The 23,982-nt window shown below is 32.3% G+C and overlaps 1 protein-coding gene across 1 annotated transcript in view; it reads left to right on the top strand.

Moving 5' to 3' along the window:
- The window catches only part of LOC110100829, a 42,648-nt gene extending 23,894 nt beyond the window's left edge, over nucleotides 1-18,754 (top strand). The window contains exons 6-7 of the mRNA XM_028696088.1: nucleotides 18,185-18,445; nucleotides 18,528-18,754. Coding sequence (XP_028551921.1) covers nucleotides 18,185-18,445; nucleotides 18,528-18,536 — 270 coding nt within the window. The 3' untranslated portion in view covers nucleotides 18,537-18,754. The remainder of the gene's footprint in view (nucleotides 1-18,184; nucleotides 18,446-18,527) is intronic.
- Nucleotides 18,755-23,982: the final 5,228 nt, after the last annotated feature.

Below are 23,982 nucleotides of genomic sequence, written 5' to 3'. Positions count from 1 at the left end.
GAGTAGAAGAATTTTTGACAAACCCCTAAGAGCCTACAATCGTATTCCAGGTCAAATCAAATACGACATGCAAATAAAAAGACTAGAAAAACATACAGTTTTAATGCACAATCAATTTAATTAAATCAATCAAATTAAATATTTCAAATTGAATTTCCATAGGCAAGTGCCTTATAATATTACATCACAGAATTTGCAGAAAAGTAAAGTGGCCGGACACCATTAACAACAACCCAGATTTCTAATCCTAGCACCTAAATGATTTTGAGATTTGGGATTCTTCTCGTCGCCCATTTTTTTGTCTTCTTACGAACATCTTGATTCGTCAGTTTCGGATACCCAAATGGAAAGAAACTCCCCCTTGAACGAGGTGTTATTTCTCCTCTTTGGATATTTGAAAAGTATCATAATTTGACTTCCAAATGGAAGAAGACTCTCCCCTTTAGGGATGTCTTCACCTTTTTGGAACTCAAATTGGATTAAATATCCCAAACTCAAATCATTTCAAAAATTTACAACCTTGTTCAATCAAATTTACATTAATTTAAAATAAAAAAAATCCAGACTCGATCCTGCAAGGTTATCCTAATAATCAACAGTTATATATGCAATCCCAAGCAGATAATTTGAAAATTGAAATACGTTATTTTAGCCACACTTGGCCATGCTCTTTTTATTTAAAGGGAGTCTTAAGCGAGTAGGTACCTGTGCAGAGAGTATATATATTTGATTTTTATTAAATGCCCCATTTAATTTCAATGCCCTGCACGAGCATGACCATATGCACAAAACTAGATTAGTATAAAAAGATCGCTCATAACCTAATGGTAGATCTAACGCACAAGCAGCCACAGTAAAAAAGTGCAGTAAACAGGTAAGTAAATAAACACACAAGTTCTAAACTAGCAAATAACATGCAATGAAAACTCCAAAATCCGGCACACGGCGGAAAAGTAAACACCGGCCTATCCTAAAACTAGTGTCGGTGATCCTAGCAAACCATCTAAAGTGTGTGAGGTAGGCTGTGTGGTTTTGATATGTCCTAAATATGATATTAGGTTGAAGTTGCTTAAGGTTCGATTAGTTGAAAGGCCGAAGGGATATTTAATTGAAATTTAAATCTTAATCGCTTTGAATGAATTTTAAAAAAAATAATTCTTAATTATTTGTTGGAAACCACCTTTGTTTCACATCGAGGTCTTGAAGTTTATTTCACATTCCTTGGGGCTAAGCAAATAGTCTCGTAGGTCTGGGTTACCCAGTGGTACCCGATATGATTAAGTGAGTTAGGTTGATTAAAGGTTAAGGGTTGATGAATTTTATTAAAAGTGTTTGATTGCTGATCTTAAGGGTTGGTTAACCATTTCTGGAGTTTTTAAAACAATTTTGAGTTTTTTAAGATTTTTTGGAATATTTTAATCATTTAATTAAAGGGTCAAAAGTTGACTTTTTTGTTAAGAACGTTTTCTGGAAAGTTAGCATTTTATTAAAATACTAGACCTTAATACGATCAGTTAGATAGTAAGTACACTGAAATTGAATTTTTCTACATTTTATGTGGGTTTGAAGTTTTGAACTAATTTTGACTTAAAGTTGACCGATTTGTTGACTTTTTGATTTTGATGATTTTCTGGAACTTTAGTATTTTTAATAAATATTATACTTTGTTATGAGTTCAATGCAAGTGAGTTTGGTCAATTTGGATTTTTTTTGAATTAGTTATGAATTTTTGAAGTTTATGTATTTATTGGAATTTTTAAATATCTTTAATTAAAGGTCCTTTTTGCAATTTTACTCCAAATGAGGTCCCAACTCCTTGAAATCAAATCCAAAGGTCAGGAATGACCTAAGAAGAGATTCCCAAGTGTTTGGGAAATTTTTGAAATTTTTAATTATTATTAATTAATTAAATTAATAAAATACTGATTTTCAATTAAAATTAGATTAAGGGTAGGTTTGCTGTCAAATTAAGTTGGCTTTAATTTTCATTGATTAAGGGCTTGATTCTGGTCAGTTAGAGGGGTTGTTTGTATTTTTTGCGTTTAAAAGTGATTTATTAGAATTTTTAGAAGTTTTGAAGCTTAATTAAGGGTTTAAACTTAGGAAATTTAATTAAGGGGCTTAATGACTTCAAAAACTAGTGAAAAGTTTTCCTAAAGCTGTGAGTATCACTAAGTTTAAGTGGTTCAAATTTCAAGTCAAAATGGTGTAAATCCTAATTTCTAGAATTTCTCTAAGTTTTCTAAACATGTCCTTAATTATTGTCCTTAATAATGTCACTAGATTTAATAGGTTTAAATCAATGTTTTAACTAACTCTTGGACAAGCAGGAAATAAGCACACACGAAGATACAATCAAGTCCTTAAAACTAGGAGGGCCTAGGCTAGGTGGTATGTGTACCTTAAGCATGCAAAGTCTAAACATAAGTTAATTAATTAAAGAATTAATCAATGAACACTTACCAAAGTAATTATCCATTAATTAACTATCATTCCCCACTAATTCTATTCAAATAGGCTTGATCTAGGTTTAGAATTTCAATAAATCTTTCAAGAGTTTAAAGATTTAAAATATATAAATAATTTCAAAGTATTTTTCAAAATAACTAAATATATATATAAACCTACTTATATATATAACATAAATTTAGAATAAATAATTAAAAATATTTTTGAAATAAAATTTTAAGAATTTGAGAGATTTCTGATTTTTTAAAACAATTTGAAAATAAATTTTTAAATTTCAAAATATTTAATTAAATACTAATTAAATATTAAGGATATTCAAATAATTCAAGTTAAATAATAATAAAAAAAGTTCTGGCGGCTGAGTGGCCACATGGCGCTTCCTGGTTCGCGGGACCAAACCGCGGTGGCGGCGGCAATCATTGCTGGACGATTGACTTGGCGGCGGGCCCACGCGCTTTATACGTGGCAGCAAGTGACTGGGACACGCGGACGGCAGCGGTCAATGGGTCTCGCCAATTAACCAGCGCGACATCTCATCGTAACCGTTAGACCTAATGAGATTGAATCGAACGGTCAAGATCAGATCCCGCGTCTGATCTCAATCCGGCGGGATCGGACGGTCCGTCTCGATCCCGCGGTTTTGAATGGACGCTGAGGATTTCGCTAGACCATGATCCACGCGAACAACGGATACACGTGGCTGAACAGAGGGCAGGATGACGAGATCAGAGCCGTTGATCACCGAATCAACGGCTCAAAAAAACGTACACCTGCGGCAGTCTACCGAGACGCCCTAAAACCCATTTTTTTTAATTTTTCTCTCAAACCGGAGAATCAAATGACTTGAAATTTAAAACCTAGATTGCCTAGGTGAAGAGAATCAATGGGGACATGCTTAAACTATCAAATGAGAGCTTAATAAAATGCTAATTAACTCTATGTGTCTTAAGCTAGGTTGACGAATTTACATTGATTTAATGGACGGATTGAACCGTTTTTGGATTCTCTGAGCTTGTAGACTGTCCACGATTGATTTCCCAGTTGAACCCAAGCTCCGACATGCCACGAATCACCTGGTACGAGCCTTGGACGGATTGGGTATGGGGCTCGTCGGAAGATCACCGGAAACGGCCTTGACCGCTGGAGTTTGAGTGGGAAGGTAGGTGGAGGACTCAAGGGAACTCAAAGGAACTGAGAGTTTGACTAGGGGAGCTCTAGATGGGTGAGAGAATTAAAGGATTCGAATCAGGCTTCCTAGGACGTTTTCCCTCTATTCAAACGTCCCCAGATGATTTGGATGGTTGGGATTGATGCACGAACTCCCCCGATGATGGCACACGTCCAAGGAGTAGGTGGGAGCAGAGCATCTAAAGGACAAGGGTGCATCCTAGGTGGAAAGGGTATTTTGTCCTCTATGAGCTCAAGGATTTGATCCAAGCCATTTGATTAAGATATGAAGGCTGAGGATTACTCCAGGAAGCTTCTAGAGAATATTCAAACAGTTAGATAGGTTTGGATTAAAGGGTGATTAGGTTTAAATGGGGTTTTGATCACATTTGACCACTTCAAAGCATGGTTTGACTCTTTGACTGGTCCCCATGCCATTTGGCAGCTGAGGTTGCATGGGAAGGGCCTTGGGAATTAAATGAAATTGTTGGAATGGATTAAGAGGGAATGGGTTAGCTTGGGTCGAGCCAAATGGGCATTTAAGCCTCTTAAAGGGGTTTGTTGACTATGTTGACCAGTCAACTGGTCAACAGTAGGTGAGGTGGCAGCCAAGGTCATTTGAGGAATTAATTAAAATAGCCTGGAGAGGGTTTGACAAATATTTGTATGCATTTGAAATTTGATTTAAAGTGAAAGAGCTTGAGGGTTGATTTGGCCAACCTGGGTTGACTGGGTCAACTAGGTGGACCCAAAGTATGGGTTTAGGCTGGACAGAATTGAAATAATATTTGGAGTCTGGTGGGGGTGATTTCAAGGTTTAAATAGGTCATTTGGATCAAATAGGCCTATTTGGGCCTTTAATGGGCTTTGAGTCAATCCTGGTTGACTTGGTCAACCAGGTGGGTCCAAGGTCTGGAAATGGGTTTAACAGATTTGAAATGATATTTATAGTCCATTGGGTATGGTCCCAGGGTCTAAAGGGTTTGATTTGGCTAAATGGGCTTATTGGGCCCATTAAGGGTCATTTGGGTCGACCTTAGTTGATCTGGTCATCCAGGTTGGCCCAAGGTTTAGGGTCAGGCTCAACAGGTTTGAAATGACATTTGGAGGCCAATAGAAGTAGTTCCATGGCTTAGAGAGGTCATTTCAGTCAAATCACCTGTTTAGACCCTTAAAGGGTTTCTTAGGTCAACCAGGTTGACTTGGTCAACCAGGTTGACCCAGGGTCTGGGAATGGGTCCAACAGATTTGGTTTGATATTTGAAACTTGCTGGAGGTGATTGCATTCAATTTGGAGGTCGTTTGGTTTGAAATCAATATTTGAATCTCTTAGGGGCATTTTGGTCAAAAAGGTCGATCTGGTCAAAAAGGCTTGACCAGGGTCAGAGCTTGAGTTCAATGCACTCCTAAGGGTGATTAGGATGCATTGAAAGAGGTTATGAGTTTTGATTTGAAAAGGGCATGTTGAAGTCTTTGAAAAACTTCAAAATTGCCCTTAAAGGGCATTTTGGTCATTTGGACCTATGGCCAACTAGTGGTCAGAGTGGGTCCACTAAAGTACAGTTTAATGTTCAATGGATCATAATCAAGGGTCTGGAGGTGATTAGAGGTTTTGGAGACAGCTCCAGGGTCAAAATCTACTAGATGCAGGTCCAGTGGCATAGATTGTAAATATTTGAAGGTTTTACAGCCTTTGGATTTTGATTTATATTCTGGGGTTAGAGACCTCAGAATGGGCTCAAATTTGGAGGGTAGCTTCTAGAGACATGTCCCATCAGTATGCAACTGACAGACCCTGAATCAGAGGCCATTTGGCTGGGTTTTGAAGTGTTTGAAAATTTGCTAAAAAAGGCCTTTAGGATAGGGCCTTAAGACTTAGGATTTGAGTCTGGATTTTTGGGTTTGAGTTAGATATTGGATTTGAATGCTTGAACTTGGGTTATCTAAATCATTTATGACTATTTGAGATAATCATAAATGATTAGACAAGATTAAGGCTTGATGGAAGGATGGTTTAAAGTCTGACTCAAAGATTGAGTTGCCTAGGGATCTAGACATGCTTGAATAAGTCTGAAATCTAGTTTGATTTGGAATCAGGGTTGATCAGGAGTTTGAATTGATTTGAATCCAACTCTGTCCTAGAATCTAGAAGGATCTTAGAGTCTAAGAAAATCCTAGAGTCTAGAGTCTAGAAATCCTAGGATCTAGAGTAGATCCTAAGGGCTATAGTCTAGAAGGATCTAGAATAGATCCTAAGGTCTAGATCTAGGGGAGTCCTGAATTTTAGATTGATTTGGAAGAATCATAGAGTCTAGGATAGGGGTGTAGTCGAGTCGAGTATTTGCCTTATCAAGCCTGGCTCGTTTAATCTTTAATGAGCTCGAGCTCGAGCTCGATTAGTGGGCTCGAGATCGACTCGTTTAAAAAATATCAAGCTCGAGCTCGACTCGAAAGCTCGAGCTCGTTTAAAAAGCTCGAGCTCGAGCTCGTTTAAAAAGCTCGAATTGAACTCTTAACTCTTTTAATTGGCATGAGTCTTTAATTTTAAACAAAAATTCTCTTTTTTTGAAATTTTTTTCTTCTAACACTTAATTAAAATTTGTTTTCAACAATAAAAAAATAACTTAATTAATCATAAAATGTCTAGAACTTTAACTATTAATTTCTTTAAAAAAAAATTTAAGCTGTAGAAGAATCTATATATTATGAGTAGATTGGCATAACCAACAGCTAGAGCAATCATCTTTCTTTAAAAAATTTAATTTAAAAATTTGATCTATATGTATTATAAAAACTTAAATAATATAGAAATAGAATTTCCAATAATATAAAAATTTGACCAAATTATATTTCATATCATCATTACAAAAACAACAATAAGAATCATACAACTGATTAAGAAGTTTCATAACAGAGCATAAGTAAAAACTGAATAGAAGATAGAACTATATATTCCTTGTCTGTCTGATATTTGGATGTTCCATATTCTTCAAATTCTTCCATCTCTACTACCAAGTACCAACTACCAATTAATATGATAAAAACCTGTAAAATTAAGATAAAAGCAAAATGATAATTATTTTAGAAATTGAGTAAAAAGAAAAATATTAAATATTCCACATACAAAATACATAAGCAATCTTACCGTTCAAACCTAACAAGCAAAATTATCCAGCATATGTTTTTGATGGATAGCATAAAAAATGAGCTTCAGATATAATCAGATCTGTAAAATTATATATATATACATATATATGTATATATATATACATATATATGTATATATATATACATATATATGTATATATATATACATATATATGTATATATATATACATATATATGTATATATATATACATATATATGTATATATATATACATATATATGTATATATATATACATATATATGTATATATATATACATATATATGTATATATATATACATATATATGTATATATATATACATATATATGTATATATATATACATATATATGTATATATATATACATATATATGTATATATATATACATATATATGTATATATATATACATATATATGTATATATATATACATATATATGTATATATATATACATATATATGTATATATATATACATATATATGTATATATATATACATATATATGTATATATATATACATATATATGTATATATATATACATATATATGTATATATATATACATATATATGTATATATATATACATATATATGTATATATATATACATATATATGTATATATATATACATATATATGTATATATATATACATATATATGTATATATATATACATATATATGTATATATATATACATATATATGTATATATATATACATATATATGTATATATATATACATATATATGTATATATATATACATATATATGTATATATATATACATATATATGTATATATATATACATATATATGTATATATATATACATATATATGTATATATATATACATATATATGTATATATATATACATATATATGTATATATATATACATATATATGTATATATATATACATATATATGTATATATATATACATATATATGTATATATATATACATATATATGTATATATATATACATATATATGTATATATATATACATATATATGTATATATATATACATATATATGTATATATATATACATATATATGTATATATATATACATATATATGTATATATATATACATATATATGTATATATATATACATATATATGTATATATATATACATATATATGTATATATATATACATATATATGTATATATATATACATATATATGTATATATATATACATATATATGTATATATATATACATATATATGTATATATATATACATATATATGTATATATATATACATATATATGTATATATATATACATATATATGTATATATATATACATATATATGTATATATATATACATATATATGTATATATATATACATATATATGTATATATATATACATATATATGTATATATATATACATATATATGTATATATATATACATATATATGTATATATATATACATATATATGTATATATATATACATATATATGTATATATATATACATATATATGTATATATATATACATATATATGTATATATATATACATATATATGTATATATATATACATATATATGTATATATATATACATATATATGTATATATATATACATATATATGTATATATATATACATATATATGTATATATATATACATATATATGTATATATATATACATATATATGTATATATATATACATATATATGTATATATATATACATATATATGTATATATATATACATATATATGTATATATATATACATATATATGTATATATATATACATATATATGTATATATATATACATATATATGTATATATATATACATATATATGTATATATATATACATATATATGTATATATATATACATATATATGTATATATATATACATATATATGTATATATATATACATATATATGTATATATATATACATATATATGTATATATATATACATATATATGTATATATATATACATATATATGTATATATATATACATATATATGTATATATATATACATATATATGTATATATATATACATATATATGTATATATATATACATATATATGTATATATATATACATATATATGTATATATATATACATATATATGTATATATATATACATATATATGTATATATATATACATATATATGTATATATATATACATATATATGTATATATATATACATATATATGTATATATATATACATATATATGTATATATATATACATATATATGTATATATATATACATATATATGTATATATATATACATATATATGTATATATATATACATATATATGTATATATATATACATATATATGTATATATATATACATATATATGTATATATATATACATATATATGTATATATATATACATATATATGTATATATATATACATATATATGTATATATATATACATATATATGTATATATATATACATATATATGTATATATATATACATATATATGTATATATATATACATATATATGTATATATATATACATATATATGTATATATATATACATATATATGTATATATATATACATATATATGTATATATATATACATATATATGTATATATATATACATATATATGTATATATATATACATATATATGTATATATATATACATATATATGTATATATATATACATATATATGTATATATATATACATATATATGTATATATATATACATATATATGTATATATATATACATATATATGTATATATATATACATATATATGTATATATATATACATATATATGTATATATATATACATATATATGTATATATATATACATATATATGTATATATATATACATATATATGTATATATATATACATATATATGTATATATATATACATATATATGTATATATATATACATATATATGTATATATATATACATATATATGTATATATATATACATATATATGTATATATATATACATATATATGTATATATATATACATATATATGTATATATATATACATATATATGTATATATATATACATATATATGTATATATATATACATATATATGTATATATATATACATATATATGTATATATATATACATATATATGTATATATATATACATATATATGTATATATATATACATATATATGTATATATATATACATATATATGTATATATATATACATATATATGTATATATATATACATATATATGTATATATATATACATATATATGTATATATATATACATATATATGTATATATATATATATATATATATATATATATATATCAAATGCAATGAATGTAAACAGAGTCCAAGTTATTACAATCAGATTTGACAGCTGAGTTGTCTGCCATTATACAACCCAGTCAAATTATTACAGACTCTACTTATAGGGTCTTGAAGCTTTATCTTCCAAGTAAACCTCAGGCCTCACCTTTCACAGGTACATCCGTTTAGTTCATTTTCTTTTGATCCAGACCCCCCACAAGTTTTACATCATACTTCTATCAAATACATTTAGAAAATGTAAAAGACTCAAGCCTGCAAGATAGAGTTAGAAGCAGTTTATATAATAAAGCACACATTTACAAATTTTGTTAAACACTTAGGGTGCCAAACACCTGCTTCTATCCTTTTGGCCACATCTTTTGGGGGGTTTTAAGCATCATCTGTCAGACAAGCAATTTATTATTTATGAGCGTCCCCCTTTTAGATATGACCACATACAAGAAGAACAATATATATTTCTTTACTATCCACTTAAGGGCAAGTGTCCACAACATAGACAATCCAAGGGCAATCACACCAAATCATCGAACACATATACAGAAAAAGAAAAATCTTAATCCTAGCATGCCTAAGGGGCTGTGCACCTAAGTATGTGAGACTTGTGTAGCATGTCACACTAAGGGTGTTTAGTTTCATTTTGGAATGAATATGTTTAATCTTTATACAAGGGTGACTTCATTTTAAGTTATTTGTGATTTAAAGATTTTTTTAATTTTTTAAATATTTTATATTTGGGAGGGTTATCAAGAACCCATAAAGTAACCACTGCTTGCTTTTAAGCAAGTCTGTTACTTATAAATCCTAAGATACAATGATATAGACATCCCATCTTTTTGGGGGGGAGATGATTAATCATTATATCAAAAGAAACCTAAGTAATTTTTTAGGTTTTTTGGAGTTCTCTTAATATTTGGATAAGAGAAGTGTCTATCTAATAGGGTAAGATAGACATGCCTAAGGGGTTTCATTTAAGACTTGGTGAAATTCATCTAATAGAGTAGGATAAACTTCAACAGAAAGGATAACTCCTAAGGAACATCTATGGGTTTAACATTTTAAATGACACAAGAGAAATCACTCAATTTGGGTTGCATGCAAGTGATACTTAGATTTTGGGTCTAAGAAAGGTATTTAACATGTAGCTTTTGGTCTACATGTTGAGGTATTCTCCTTAGCTTTTGGAGCTAAGAGGAGAAAGATAAAAATTCAACATTTGGCTTTTGGGCTAAATGTTAGAGAACTCCCTCTAGCTTTTGGAGCTAAAGAGAGGGGAAATCTCCTATAACTTTGGAGTTGGAGGAGAGTTGGGAACCTATAGCTTTTGGGCTAGGATATGATACCTTCTAAGCCCTTTGGAACCTATAGAAGTGAGGGAAGATTAGTAGTTTTGAGGCTACGAATCAAAAGGATGTCTCCTTGAATTTTTGTATTCAAGGAGTTGGGTTTCATTTGCTTAATTTGGAATAGGCAAACAAAGGTGAGTCATTTATTGAGTTTAGCTCAATAAGTAAGAAAGATTTGTAACTTTGGAGTTACAAACCAAGAGGTATTATCATTGAACTCTTATGTTCAATGATGGGTATTTAGTTTGCTAAGTTTGGATTAAGCAAACATAAGGGAATAATGTGTAGGCCCATAAGGATTCTTTGGGCTTTCGAGTGTCCAAAGAGATGAACTCATTCACCTAATTTGGATTAGGAGAATGAGAGAAAGCTAGAACTTTGATTCCTTTGTTTGATATGAGATTATTTGTTGAATTTGGTTCAACAAATAAATGATTTAGACTAAACTATTTGATGATTTTGATTCAACAAATAGACGATTTGTCATAGGTTTGGAACAAGATTGATTCACTCAACATGAGTTGAGTGAATGAGACTTTCTTACAACTTTTGAGTAGTAGAAAGGAGAAAAGAAGATGCAACTTTGGGTTGCAAGCTTCTAAAAGCTCTTTGAATATTTGGAGTTCAAAGAGGAGAATTCATTCTCCCAACTTGGGTTTGAGAGTATGAAGATGGATTTGGAAGCTCTCCTACAATCTTGGCTTGTAGGAAAGAGAGAGGGAAATGCAACTTAGAAGTTGCAAATCATATAAATCCTTTGAACATTTGGTGCTCAAAAGAGATGTGTACATTCTCTTAATTTTGAGTTTTAGGAGGATGAGATGGTTTTCCTACAACTTTTGGGTTGTAGGAAGGGGAAAATCATGTGCAACTTATAGGTTACAAGTTAGAGGAATTTCTTTGAGCATTTGATGTTCAAAGGGAATGACACACATTCACTTGATTTAGGCTAAGTGAATGGAGAGATTTTCTACACTTTTCATTTGGTAGAAGAAGGAAAGGATGTGCAACTTAGAGATTCTACATTCATGAGTACCCTTGAACATTTGGTGTTCAAAGGGAGATAACCATTCTCCTAAGTTTGGGTTTAGGAAAACGAGAAGACTTTCCACAACTCTTAAGTTATAGAAAAGAGAAGCAACAAGCAACATTTGGATTGCATGTTGAAAGGAATTCCTTGGACATTGGGTGTCCAAGGAGGGGTATTCATTTTCCTAAATAGTGGCTAAGCAAATGAGATGAAAGAACTTGATGTTTGATCTCAAGTTCAAGAGCTTACAACCTTATGCATGGGAAGATTGGTGGTAGCTCCTAAGGTGAGTTAAAAGTCATGCAATGATACATTTGGAACTTTAAGGAGGTTCCAATCAATGTGCATGAAAGAGATGATGATTGTTTGTTGACTTTGTCTCAACCAACAAAGGGTTGGAGACTTAGGATTTATTTAGGGCGTCCCCTGGAAGCGACGCGCTGTATGGCCTGAATACAGTGACAAGTGTGCAAGGGCCGCTGCACCGGCGCCCGGGTGCAGTGTTAAATAGGCAAGGGTTCCCACATCAAGGACGAATGTGGGCAAAGAAGCTAGTCCATGAAACTAAAATTAGGATAGGAACTTGGAACCTTGAGGAGGCTCCGCTTACAATGGAGGAATCGTATAAGAAAGAGAGTTCCCTATAATTTGAATGAATGTTTTGGATTCATTTTGGAGAAGGAAGATTGATTTCCTAGGAGGTTTGGGAGACAACCTTTGGTGTTATCTAACGAAACCTAGAGGCATGCAAGTGAACCACCACTTGAATGCTCGTGGATAGGTCCTAAGGATCACTTTGCTATGATCTAAGGAAAACCTAGAAATGAGTACATTTAATTTGAAAATTTACATGATTTGGCTCTCCAAATTCGGAGAGATTTCAAAGATGATTTCAATTAATCATTTCATTATGGGATTTAAAACATAAATCATAAATGTTCATGAAATATCCCACCACTTCATGAAATAATTGAAACACACATTTGAACACCAATAAATTTGAAGAAAATCATAAGTAGAATAGCAATACAAACCTTCTACATGCATGCATTAATTTTGTCATAACGTGTGAATCTAGAGGACAAACAACTATGCCACATTTAGAGAAGAATTCTACGCCTCGACATTCAATTTTGAATCAAATGTAATCACCTATCCTATGGTTTAGTTGTAGGTGAAGGCGTTGGAGAACAACATGATGCTATTTCATGCATTTGGAGGGCGTTGGATACCAATCCAACGACCCTACGCGTATCGGCGTGTCCTTTTGACTCTCACATGAGAGCAACTTGGCAAAAATCACCAGATTTCCCCAAGTTCACAAAGAGGACAGCGAGCATGTGATTTCGGGGAAGTATAAATTTAAGTTTCTAAGGGACCTATGGCTTGGGGATATCAACCATGTATCAATTGGCCTTGGGGGACCTTAGGTTTCACTAAGTTTTACTGTTTTACCTCACCCTGGTTGTTCTAGCGCTCCAAATTGATGTCCATGCTATTGTCCAAGCTCCAATCCAAGTTCTAACTGCTGTCCAAGACTTTCCCAAGGAAGAAGACTGCTGTCCAAGCCTTTCCAGATGTCGCTGTCGTTGTCGCTGTCCATGCCGCTCCGGAAGCCTTCTTTGCTGCCTAAGGCATTCCAAAGTCTCTCAAGCACTGTTTGGAAGCTTCCAACATCCTCCAACCTGCTGTCCAAGGCGTTTCAAAGGATGAATTTGCTTTTTGAGTGCTCCAGACAACAATTTTTGCTATTTGAGTGCTCCCGGAGGCCGTCACTTGCTGTCCAAACGCTCCAAACAGCAGTTTGCAATGTTTGGAGGTTGTCGGAAATGGTTTGGAAGGAAGTATAGGCTTCCTACCTTCTCTTAGCTGCCACAAAGGCTGATTTCAGCACACCTTTGCCCTAGACTTTGGAATAGAAGCTTACTAACAGCAGCAAGAGGGGATTTCTGCTCTCTAATTGAAGGGAGAAAACCATGGCAGCGAAGAAGAACTCCTTTTCAGTCCAAAGAAGAGGAAAACAAGTCCAAAGAGGAGGAAAACAACAGTAAAGAAGATCTACAAGTTCAGCCGGCCTGTAGAGGCCTACCCGAACACCTCTCCTTCCCTCTTTGTCTCTCTCGATCGCCTGGAGATGGATGGCCTAGAGGGTCTGCACTTGAGGAACCGGCGGCTTGGATGAGACCACACGAAGAGCTCCCCGCCTCTGCCTCCTTCCGCGCCTGGAGACGCACGCAAAAAGGGGTGCGGAATCCCCTCTCCTGCTCCTTTCTCTCGCTCTATCTGTTTCTGGTTCGGGACGGAACAAAAACGGGGGAGCCGAATGCTCCCCCACTCTCCCTTTCGTCTCTTAGAGGTGCACAAGGCACCGCCCAATCAAGCTTGAATCGGCGCCGAATTGCGTCGGCGCTGAATTGCGTCTGATCAATTTAATTTCATGAAATAAACTTTAATCGGCGCCGAATTGCGTCGAATTTGGCTCGATTGGATTTGATTTGGATTGATTTGCTTTAAATTAAATTAAATTGATTTAATTTAATTAAATCGGGTTTGATTTGGGTCAATTTCTCTTCGACGACCTTCGATCGAATCGATTGAGCACGATCAAGCCTAGTCGGGCTCAATCGGAGTCAGGTCGATGCAATAAAAAAGTGCATCAACAATGTGAATGCCCTAATCTTAAATGTCATCTCTAAGAAGAATCTCTTAAACAAGCTTTTAAGCATTTGACATTTATATGCTTGATATTTAATAAGAAAAATTGATTGCTTGAAATTTGGACAGGAGCAAGTACATTTTTTTTTCTCTTAAGAATAGGCTTTTGGCCTTCATATGAACTTTATAAATTCCCTTCAAAAGTTGGCCCAAACTCAAAAAATTCATGCTTGGCACATAGCCAATATTTGAAATAAATCGGTTACTTCCATCTTTCAATTGGTTAGAATTTTACATTTTAGTCTTCAGATATGCCTTGGAAGACTCACCAACAAGAAACTTGTCCATCCATGAATTCATCTAACTTCACAAACATTTCTTTTTAGTCACACATGTGATTGCTTGTTTTGGTGGTCAAATGCCATAGAGATTGCTCGTTGATTTTTCTCCTTTGCATGCTAATAGGAGAATATAATCTCCTATTTCTTTGTAAAATTTGTATTCTCAACCACTTGATTGGAATATTTATGCTAACTGTTTAAAGCATAATGATCATATTTCTTGTAATTATAACACTATTTCTTATTTTTCATACTTTGAATTTTCCCTTGTCCACATCCTCCTCTAAGATCTGGGTTTCTTTCATCATTAGTGTAACCTTATCATCCTAAGCTACGCCCGGGACCCGTACCTTTGCCTCGGCTACAAATATCACCACAATCTTTTTGGCTTTTGCCCCCATTCATTATTAGAATGTTTGTGAACAATTTTATCCAAAGGCCATTGCCTCTTTGTTCTTCTTTTGGTCATGGATTTGTAATGAATCTATAAGCTCATCAATTGACATGAGCTTCCAAATTCTTTAACTCTTCAATAGTCACCATAATGTAACCAAACTTTGCATTCATTATGTGTATATTTTTGTCTACTAGGATGTCTTTCAAAGTCTCATCATTCCACCTTGTTTGATTAATAATGGCAAGGTTTTAATTGGAGCAGCTTTTTTGTTGCTTTGCTTTATGAAATATAATTTCGGAACACTAATTCTTAATGAAGTACTGAAAAGTTATGCTTTCTAAAATGAAGTTTTACATCCTTGTTCGCCATCCACATTGGCTGTCTTTTGTGATTTTGAGCCATTTTCATACAAAACTATTCAGTTTAATTTGGCGTTACATCTTTCATGCCCCAAAACTCTCCTCTTGCGAGAGTATGATTCTCTTATTCACATTGCGTTGCATCATCTCTTAGTTGCTCGTGAGATGCACATATCAAGCTCGCTTAATTAGTGCAAATTGTTGATTAGGAAAGGTATATCTAGTCCTCTTCTTCCTTTTTCTACTCTTCAACAATTATGTTTCTAATTGTCATACACTACCCAACCATCATTTCCACTATAGAACTCTCTGCCTCCTCCCTAGAGCTTGGTTCCCCGACATCTTTGCCGCCATGCCCTTCACAACCCCAACGAACTGTCACCTTCGCAATCCCAATAGTCCTCAACCTATCGTAATTGTTTTGGTTTTGGGCCAAGTGCAAAAGAAAATTCAATTGGTATAAAAAAAATCAAGAGAGGTAGAGTTTGAGAAGTAGACTGGTTGAAATTCTTTTAGTGGTCATCAAGGTATTCTTACGTGTATTTTAACTTATTTTTTATGGTGTTTGAAATTTATTATATCTATATTACCCGTTGTTCTTAAAGCTCTTTTTCTGTGAAAGATTTGAGTTATTAATGTAAAAAGTTTGGCTTCCCTTGTTTGGGGTAAATCGTTCTGTCTATTTGGAGTTTTGTTTGTTGTGCTCAATTGATGAAATTTGATCCTATTGAGACTGAAAATTTAATCATAGTAGGAGTCTTGTAGGTTTTATGTGCATGATTTGCAAAGTGTTTATGGCCTTTATGGTGATTTAGTTTTAGTAATTGTCGACTTTAATTGATCAAATGATTATTATGTTCTTTTTAAGAAGTTGCATGTGATTATGTTTGACAATCAATAATTAATTTTTTTGTTACATACATTGGTAATATTAAAGATAATTTGACCTCATACAATAGCCTGACAGTTGGATTTTCCAAACAACATATATTGTTTCATCAATGCAAATTTAAAATATCAACTTTTTTTATGTTAGTTTTATAACTAGCTTTATCGGTAGCTGCAGTCATCCCAAACAAATCTTTGCTTGCTTGTGAAATAGCCAGACGTAGTTTTGAACTCCTACATGCTCAGGGCTTTAGATTCACCCTGAAGAGTTTGGAGGTGAGTTCTCTATGCATTCTTGGCTACTTTCATGTTTTTTTGGAGAATCTCTCATTCTTGCATAAAGGTGGTAGACACAATAGGGCTTCAAACTCATCTTGAAGAGTTTGGAGGCGAACTCTTCACCTTCTTTGCTTCTTTCTAAGCATTTTGGAGAATCTCTCGTGCTTGCATGGTGGTGGTAGCCACAATAACCTTGCCCGATTGATAGATAAAATATAAGATTTTTAATTCTTGAACCAAATCTATTGGAGAGCATCTCTTTGTTGAGTGAAGAGGACGGCTCCTTTTGTTCTTCTGTATAGCCATCATCAACAACTTCCGAAATGTCTTGGGATCCAAGCAAACCTTTTATTTGGTTACTCCAATTCTCATTATTGGTGTTGGTGAGACTAGGAAATGATGATTGTATAAGATTGTTATTTGTTATGACCTTGTTTTGATATCATTTCAATGAAAATTAGGAAAAATAGAATGATTTACATAAATTGGATAATGAAATAGAACACAATATTTAGAGGTGTTTTTAAGATCAAATAGTTTTGCTCATAAGTTCAAAATGATCCATTGAGTATATATAAACTCTAACAACATTTTTAAATGTAATATAACTGTAAATAAAGAATTATGACTACTATTTAATGATCAATGTTTTAAATTCAGGATTGACTCTTGGTATTCTCAGAACTCATTGTATACTGCAGATATGCATGAGCTGTTTTTGCTTCATTCATAAATACAACTTGATATTTACAGATCTATGCAACGGCTATATGATTAGTTTTTAACTGTACAGGGAATGGATGACCGGGTAGTGCCACCATCCATGACTGAATTCTCAAGACGCCTGATTCCAGGAGCCACAGTCCATCGCCTGCCTGCAGAAGGCCACTTTTCCTATTACTGTTTCTGTGATGATTGTCATAAACAGATCTTCTCCACTCTCTTTGGCATTCCTCAAGGCCCTCTCACAGCTATTTCTGAGAATGAGCTACCCTCTCCATCTTCTAAAGAACTTTTTGAAGATGAAAACTCTTCTCAAAATCTGGACAGTCAGGTTTGATAGCTATATATAGTTTTGGAAACCTTTAGAGTAACATTTTCAAACAAAATTTTAACAGATTAGATATTGAGTACAGGAGGATTAGTATTGGTTGGAGACTTCGATTCGATCCGATCCAATTCATTCAATTTGAAAAGTTCCATGAATATTCACTTTACATGGCAGACCCTTCAGTTGATACAGTTCTCACTTGTTTTACATGTAATGTGGGAAAACTGAGTCATAGTGTTATTGAATTGAAATTACCAGAAATTGCACAATAGTGGCTTGGATCAAAGAAAGAATGAAGCTTTTTTTTTTTTTACTTTTGGCATTCACTTTTTTTTTTTTTTTTTTTTTTTTTTTAACTTTTGGCATTCACTTTATCTACATTGTTTACTCTGAACATATATCTATACAAATTTTTTTGATAAGGATATTCTCATCAAAATTCAATTATTATGAATTTTAAAATATTGTAATTTTGTGTTAGTATGTTTTGGTCTAAATTTTTCTATTTCGACTGTGCTTTGAATTACTTTTATTCATATAAAATAAATATTAAGTATTTATTTTTATTAGTAAATAATAAAAAAATATTAAATCTGCTCACACCCTTCATCGGACTGACTTTGACATACACAAAGTCACCAACTTGAAATTCAACGAACCTGTGCTTCTGATTGTAATATTTCTGCTGTCGATCTTGTGCAGCTTTCAATCTTTCTTAACTTGATCCGTTTAATTCACAAATAAAAAACATAAACCCAAACCCAAGCTGCTAGCAACTAGAATAATTTGAATTTGACTCGTTAACTAATTATGATTATTTTTTTATAACTTATTAAATATACAAATTATGATATTTGGTTAAAAAAAAAAAGATTAAACACATGTATAAAAAATTGGGAAAAGATATATTTAATAGATCATTTCAAGTAAAAAAATGGATTCATAGGTTAACCTATACTCTACCCATTTAATAAATGGGTTGAAAAACCGACCGAACCAACTTGTTTATTAAATAGGCCAACTTGAATTCAAAATTTTCTAGTTCGGGTGAATTTTCGACACCCATGCTCATCAACATTTTTTTGGATTTAATATTTGAAATCAGGTTGGTAAATAGAATTTTGATTTTATATGTCCCATAATAGCGTAAATAATAAAAATATGCATGATATTCATTTTCTTGGGGAAATATTCTCCAAAGTTTGTTTTAGATAAAAATCCTTGACTAGCTATTTATTTATTCAAACACAATTCAAACAAGGTTCAAATCATATGTGAGTGAGGTACAAATCTTGTTTAAATATGATTCAAACATACGTTAGAATCATATTCGAACAAAATTTAAATTAGATTCACTCATGGGTCAAGCATAGTTTGAATAAAGTTCAAACATTATTTTAATATAATTCAAACAAATTGAAACACTAAGGTTCAATGCAATTACTCTATCACACTAATGAGCAATCCAATAGATACATCACATCAGAGAGCAATCAAAATAGCTATAACACAATATATTCGAATATAAATAAGTTGAAATACTCATGTTTACAATAGAGGACTATATAATAAAATCAAAATAATTCATGAAATGATTCAATCATATTTTAATAGACCTATGGATCTATATTAGTATGAAATAAGTCCACATATATAGTTTTGATCGAATTGTATACGACTATATGTAATTTTAAGAAGATTTGCTTTATAGTGGTGTAAATTAAGTGCTATGTCGCAATAATAATTTAGATAAAATTTTATTAAAATATCAAATGGTTTGCCTTAATGCAGTCCTTGTGATCTCATCTATTGTTGCCTCCTCCACGTCTAAGCATATTTTGATCAGAAGAGTTCCTACTTGTGTTAAATAAACTTGACATGTAAATCAACTTAGGAATGCATGAGAGGTCCATTTATACAATATTATCGCTTTCGTAAGAAATAAGGTCTCACATATCATCAAATAAACTTTATTTTAATTTATTAAAAAAGTATAAGTGTTCTACATTATCCCATGACCTCAAGAAATTATCTTCCCTGATGGCATAGAAGTTCCTGAAGTGGATATTTTTGTAAGTGAAGATGGCTAATTTGTAATAATGATAAAAAAGTTCATTCAACATGATGATGACATATTAATAATTCTCTATGTAGTGACATATTTGCTCCCTTATTTGAAAAATAGAAAAAATTAGCATACTACAAAAATAGAAATTGACTTTAATATAAAAGTTATTCAAATTCTAGAATCATATGCTCATTAAATTAAAAGATTTCTGATCTTACTATCTAACCAAGTAATGGATATCCACACAAATTGCATCATCTCAAACCAAATCGAGCATCTTAGTTAAAATAATACCATGTTTATCATGGTTGAAAAGGACATCATCTACAATCTAATATGGCTCAAGGTTTCACACATCAGTGTGCTACATGAAAATTTGCTCAAGATCTATACTTCTTAAGTTCTTGTCCCCATTCTAGTGGTTATTATAGAGCCTACTACTTTTGATCTTTTAGAACTCCTCAAATTGAATTCTCCAAATTATAACATGGTGATGAAAACAATCTCAATAACTCAAAATATGGTATTCTTAGCTCCAATGTTAAACATATTAAAGTATCTCTCATTCTAATCATAATTAACTATTCTCAATGACAATTGATGAATTATGGCCCCAGCGAATTGTAGTCCAATAGTTATGAAGACTTTCCAAAAGAGATCTTTCAGGATCAACAATGAGGTCAATTAGGCTCAAACTATTTAATTGATTTCTCCACCACCCCCAATTTTATATGCGATTTGAGCACAATTATTCCTCAATTAATATAATTAGAGCATAAATCCACATACATGTCTAAATAACTTAAATGAGTAAATTTAATGAAGTATTTAATAAAGAAAAATAAAACAAATCATCATCAAAGGATAGTCAAACAATGATCGAACCATGGTTAAGCCATAATGAAATCGTGATTAATCCATATGCAAAACATGATTAAACATGTATTATCCATTGTCAAAAATCCATGTATTTATTTGTTAATTGTTATTAATTTAAATTTGATTAACAATTATAAGCCTTAGAATATTTAATATCTTATTGTACTCCTTTATATAAATATTTTGGCTATATGAAATTATGATTTTAACAGTAGATTTTTTCTACATTAAATTTTGAGTATATTATTGAACTGAGGCTTTGGTAAATGCAATAGTTATATGTAAGTCTCAAAATATTCATGTAAATATTTCTGTGAAGTTAGAAATTGAAAGGGTAAAGTTCAATGAGTACTATGTTTTCTAAGTATTGTGGCTTTTACTGGCAATTCCTACATCATTTGAATGTTTCATTAGATTTTTTATTTAAATACTGTTCCATTTCATTTGCATTTTGCATAACATAACATTGGATATGTTCTGATATATGAAAAAGTGCACTCTCTATTATATTAAAAGGGCCCTATATATTCAGTTTTATCCCATTTATCTAGTATGAATGCGGGAGGGGTTCTGACCCCAATTACTGAAGGTAGGTGTGAGAGGTTATATATCATGAGCATTGATATATCATGCAAAAATTATCTTGATCGGGCACGAATCTCGAGGCAAAATCAAGCCGGAAGCTTCAAAAATTAAATTCGGGCTCACTAGAATTCCGATTTCAGCAAACGTATAGTTAAACTGAGCGTCTTGGAAATTTGTACCCAACGAAACCAAATTTGACTCAATCCGAGCACAAATGGGTCCAAATCGAATACCCGAAGCACATTCAGAAGGTTCGAATCATAGTTTGAGTTACCAAACGGTATCCAAACATGACGAGCTTATAGTCGAATAGAACGGCTCGACGAGACGAATCCAACGACCAAGATTGCCAAATTCCGATATCATTAAGACCTTTAAATGTCTAACTAACGATTCATGATCAAGGGATTCAATATCGGCCGTCCAACGAACCACTCCACATTTGCCCTTGATCCTCCTCCTATTTACAGGCCTTGCCACTCAAAAATATCTATAAATAGATCATTCATTTCTCTTGAGAGGGGATGGAAGATCCAAGCAAGAAGAAGAGGAGAAGAGAAGAATAGGAGGGAAGAGACTCCTCGACCACCGTCGGAGTTCCGCCCGAACTCCAAATGAAGCCGGAATTCTGCCTGACTTCCACGGGACACCGGAATTCTTTCCAACTTCCACGGGACGCCTGAATTCTATCTGACTTCCACGAGACGCTGAAATTATGCCCAAGTAATGATAGAGTTCCCCCCTGATGCCGAAACTCAGCCCAAGTGATACCGTAGTTCTCCTCGGCCTCCAATAGACGTCAGACTTCTACTCGATGCCAGACCTTCACTCATTGCTAAGTTTCTATCCTATGTCGGACTTCTACCAGTTATTAGAATTTCGCTAGACATCTATCCGAAGATGGATTTCTTTCCATTGTTGGACTTCTACCCGACGCCGTCCTTCTGACCTTCGTCGTCAGACAACAGTCCTTCCGACCTCCGTCTCCAGCTGACTACGGTCCTTCTAACTTACGTCGCCCGCCGACTACAGTCTTTTTGACCTCTGTCTCCTGCCGACTATGGTTCTCCTGACTTACATCGTCCGTCGACTATAGTCTTTCCAACCTCCATCGCACGCCGACTACGGTCCTTCTGACTTATGTCTCCCACCGACTACAGTCTTTTCGACCTCTTTCGCTCGTCGACTACGATCCTCCTAACTTATGTCGCCCGCTGACTACAATCTTTTCAACCTCCGTCGCCAGCCAACTACGGTCCTTCTGACTTACATCGCCCACCGACTACAATCCTTCTGACCTCCGTCGCTAGCCTACTATGGTCCTCCTGACTTACGTCGTCCACAGACTACAGTCTTTCTGACCTCTATCACCAGACTATAGTCCTCCCGACCAAACGAATACGTCAATAGTGATTCTTTATATTCACATCATGTAATGTACTTTATAAATTGTACATCAAGCTAAGGCCTTGTCCCAAGGAAGGGCCATATTTGTAATCAACTGTAATACTAGTGGATTCATTTAAACTGGGCTAGGCCTCGTGGTTTTTCCCTCTTTTTAGGAGTTTTTCACGTAAAAATATTAGTGTCTCCTATGAATGCTACACACTCTCTTATCTGATTGCGTGTCGAATTTTTGTACAATGCTAAGACATTAAACTTTATATCTCTCTACCGCCGTGAATACTCTTGGATGCAACAGTTTGGCGCCGTCTATGGGAATGTGGTTCCCAACTATGGGGCTAATTTTGCTCCAATATCAGAAGGTCATTCAAGTCAACTTTCTAATATCACTCATTATTGTATCAATTTCATAAGAAATAGATACGGGCTGGGGGGGCAACTTTGACTCCATCATAGTCAAAAAGATCCTCCAATGCTTTCATCATCAAGATGATATTTTAGAAAAATTCCAGCAAATGCAAGGATACTTCCAATCAATTGTAATCTTTATACAGTCCCTTGCTGGACTTCTACTCCTTGGGCAAGTTCTTAATCTCGACCTCAA

Source organism: Dendrobium catenatum, unplaced genomic scaffold (genome assembly GCF_001605985.2).
Source record: "Dendrobium catenatum unplaced genomic scaffold, ASM160598v2 fragScaff_scaffold_79, whole genome shotgun sequence".
NCBI classification, from domain to species: Eukaryota; Viridiplantae; Streptophyta; class Magnoliopsida; order Asparagales; family Orchidaceae; genus Dendrobium; species Dendrobium catenatum.
This window is presented reverse-complemented; position numbering and strand designations above follow the sequence as displayed.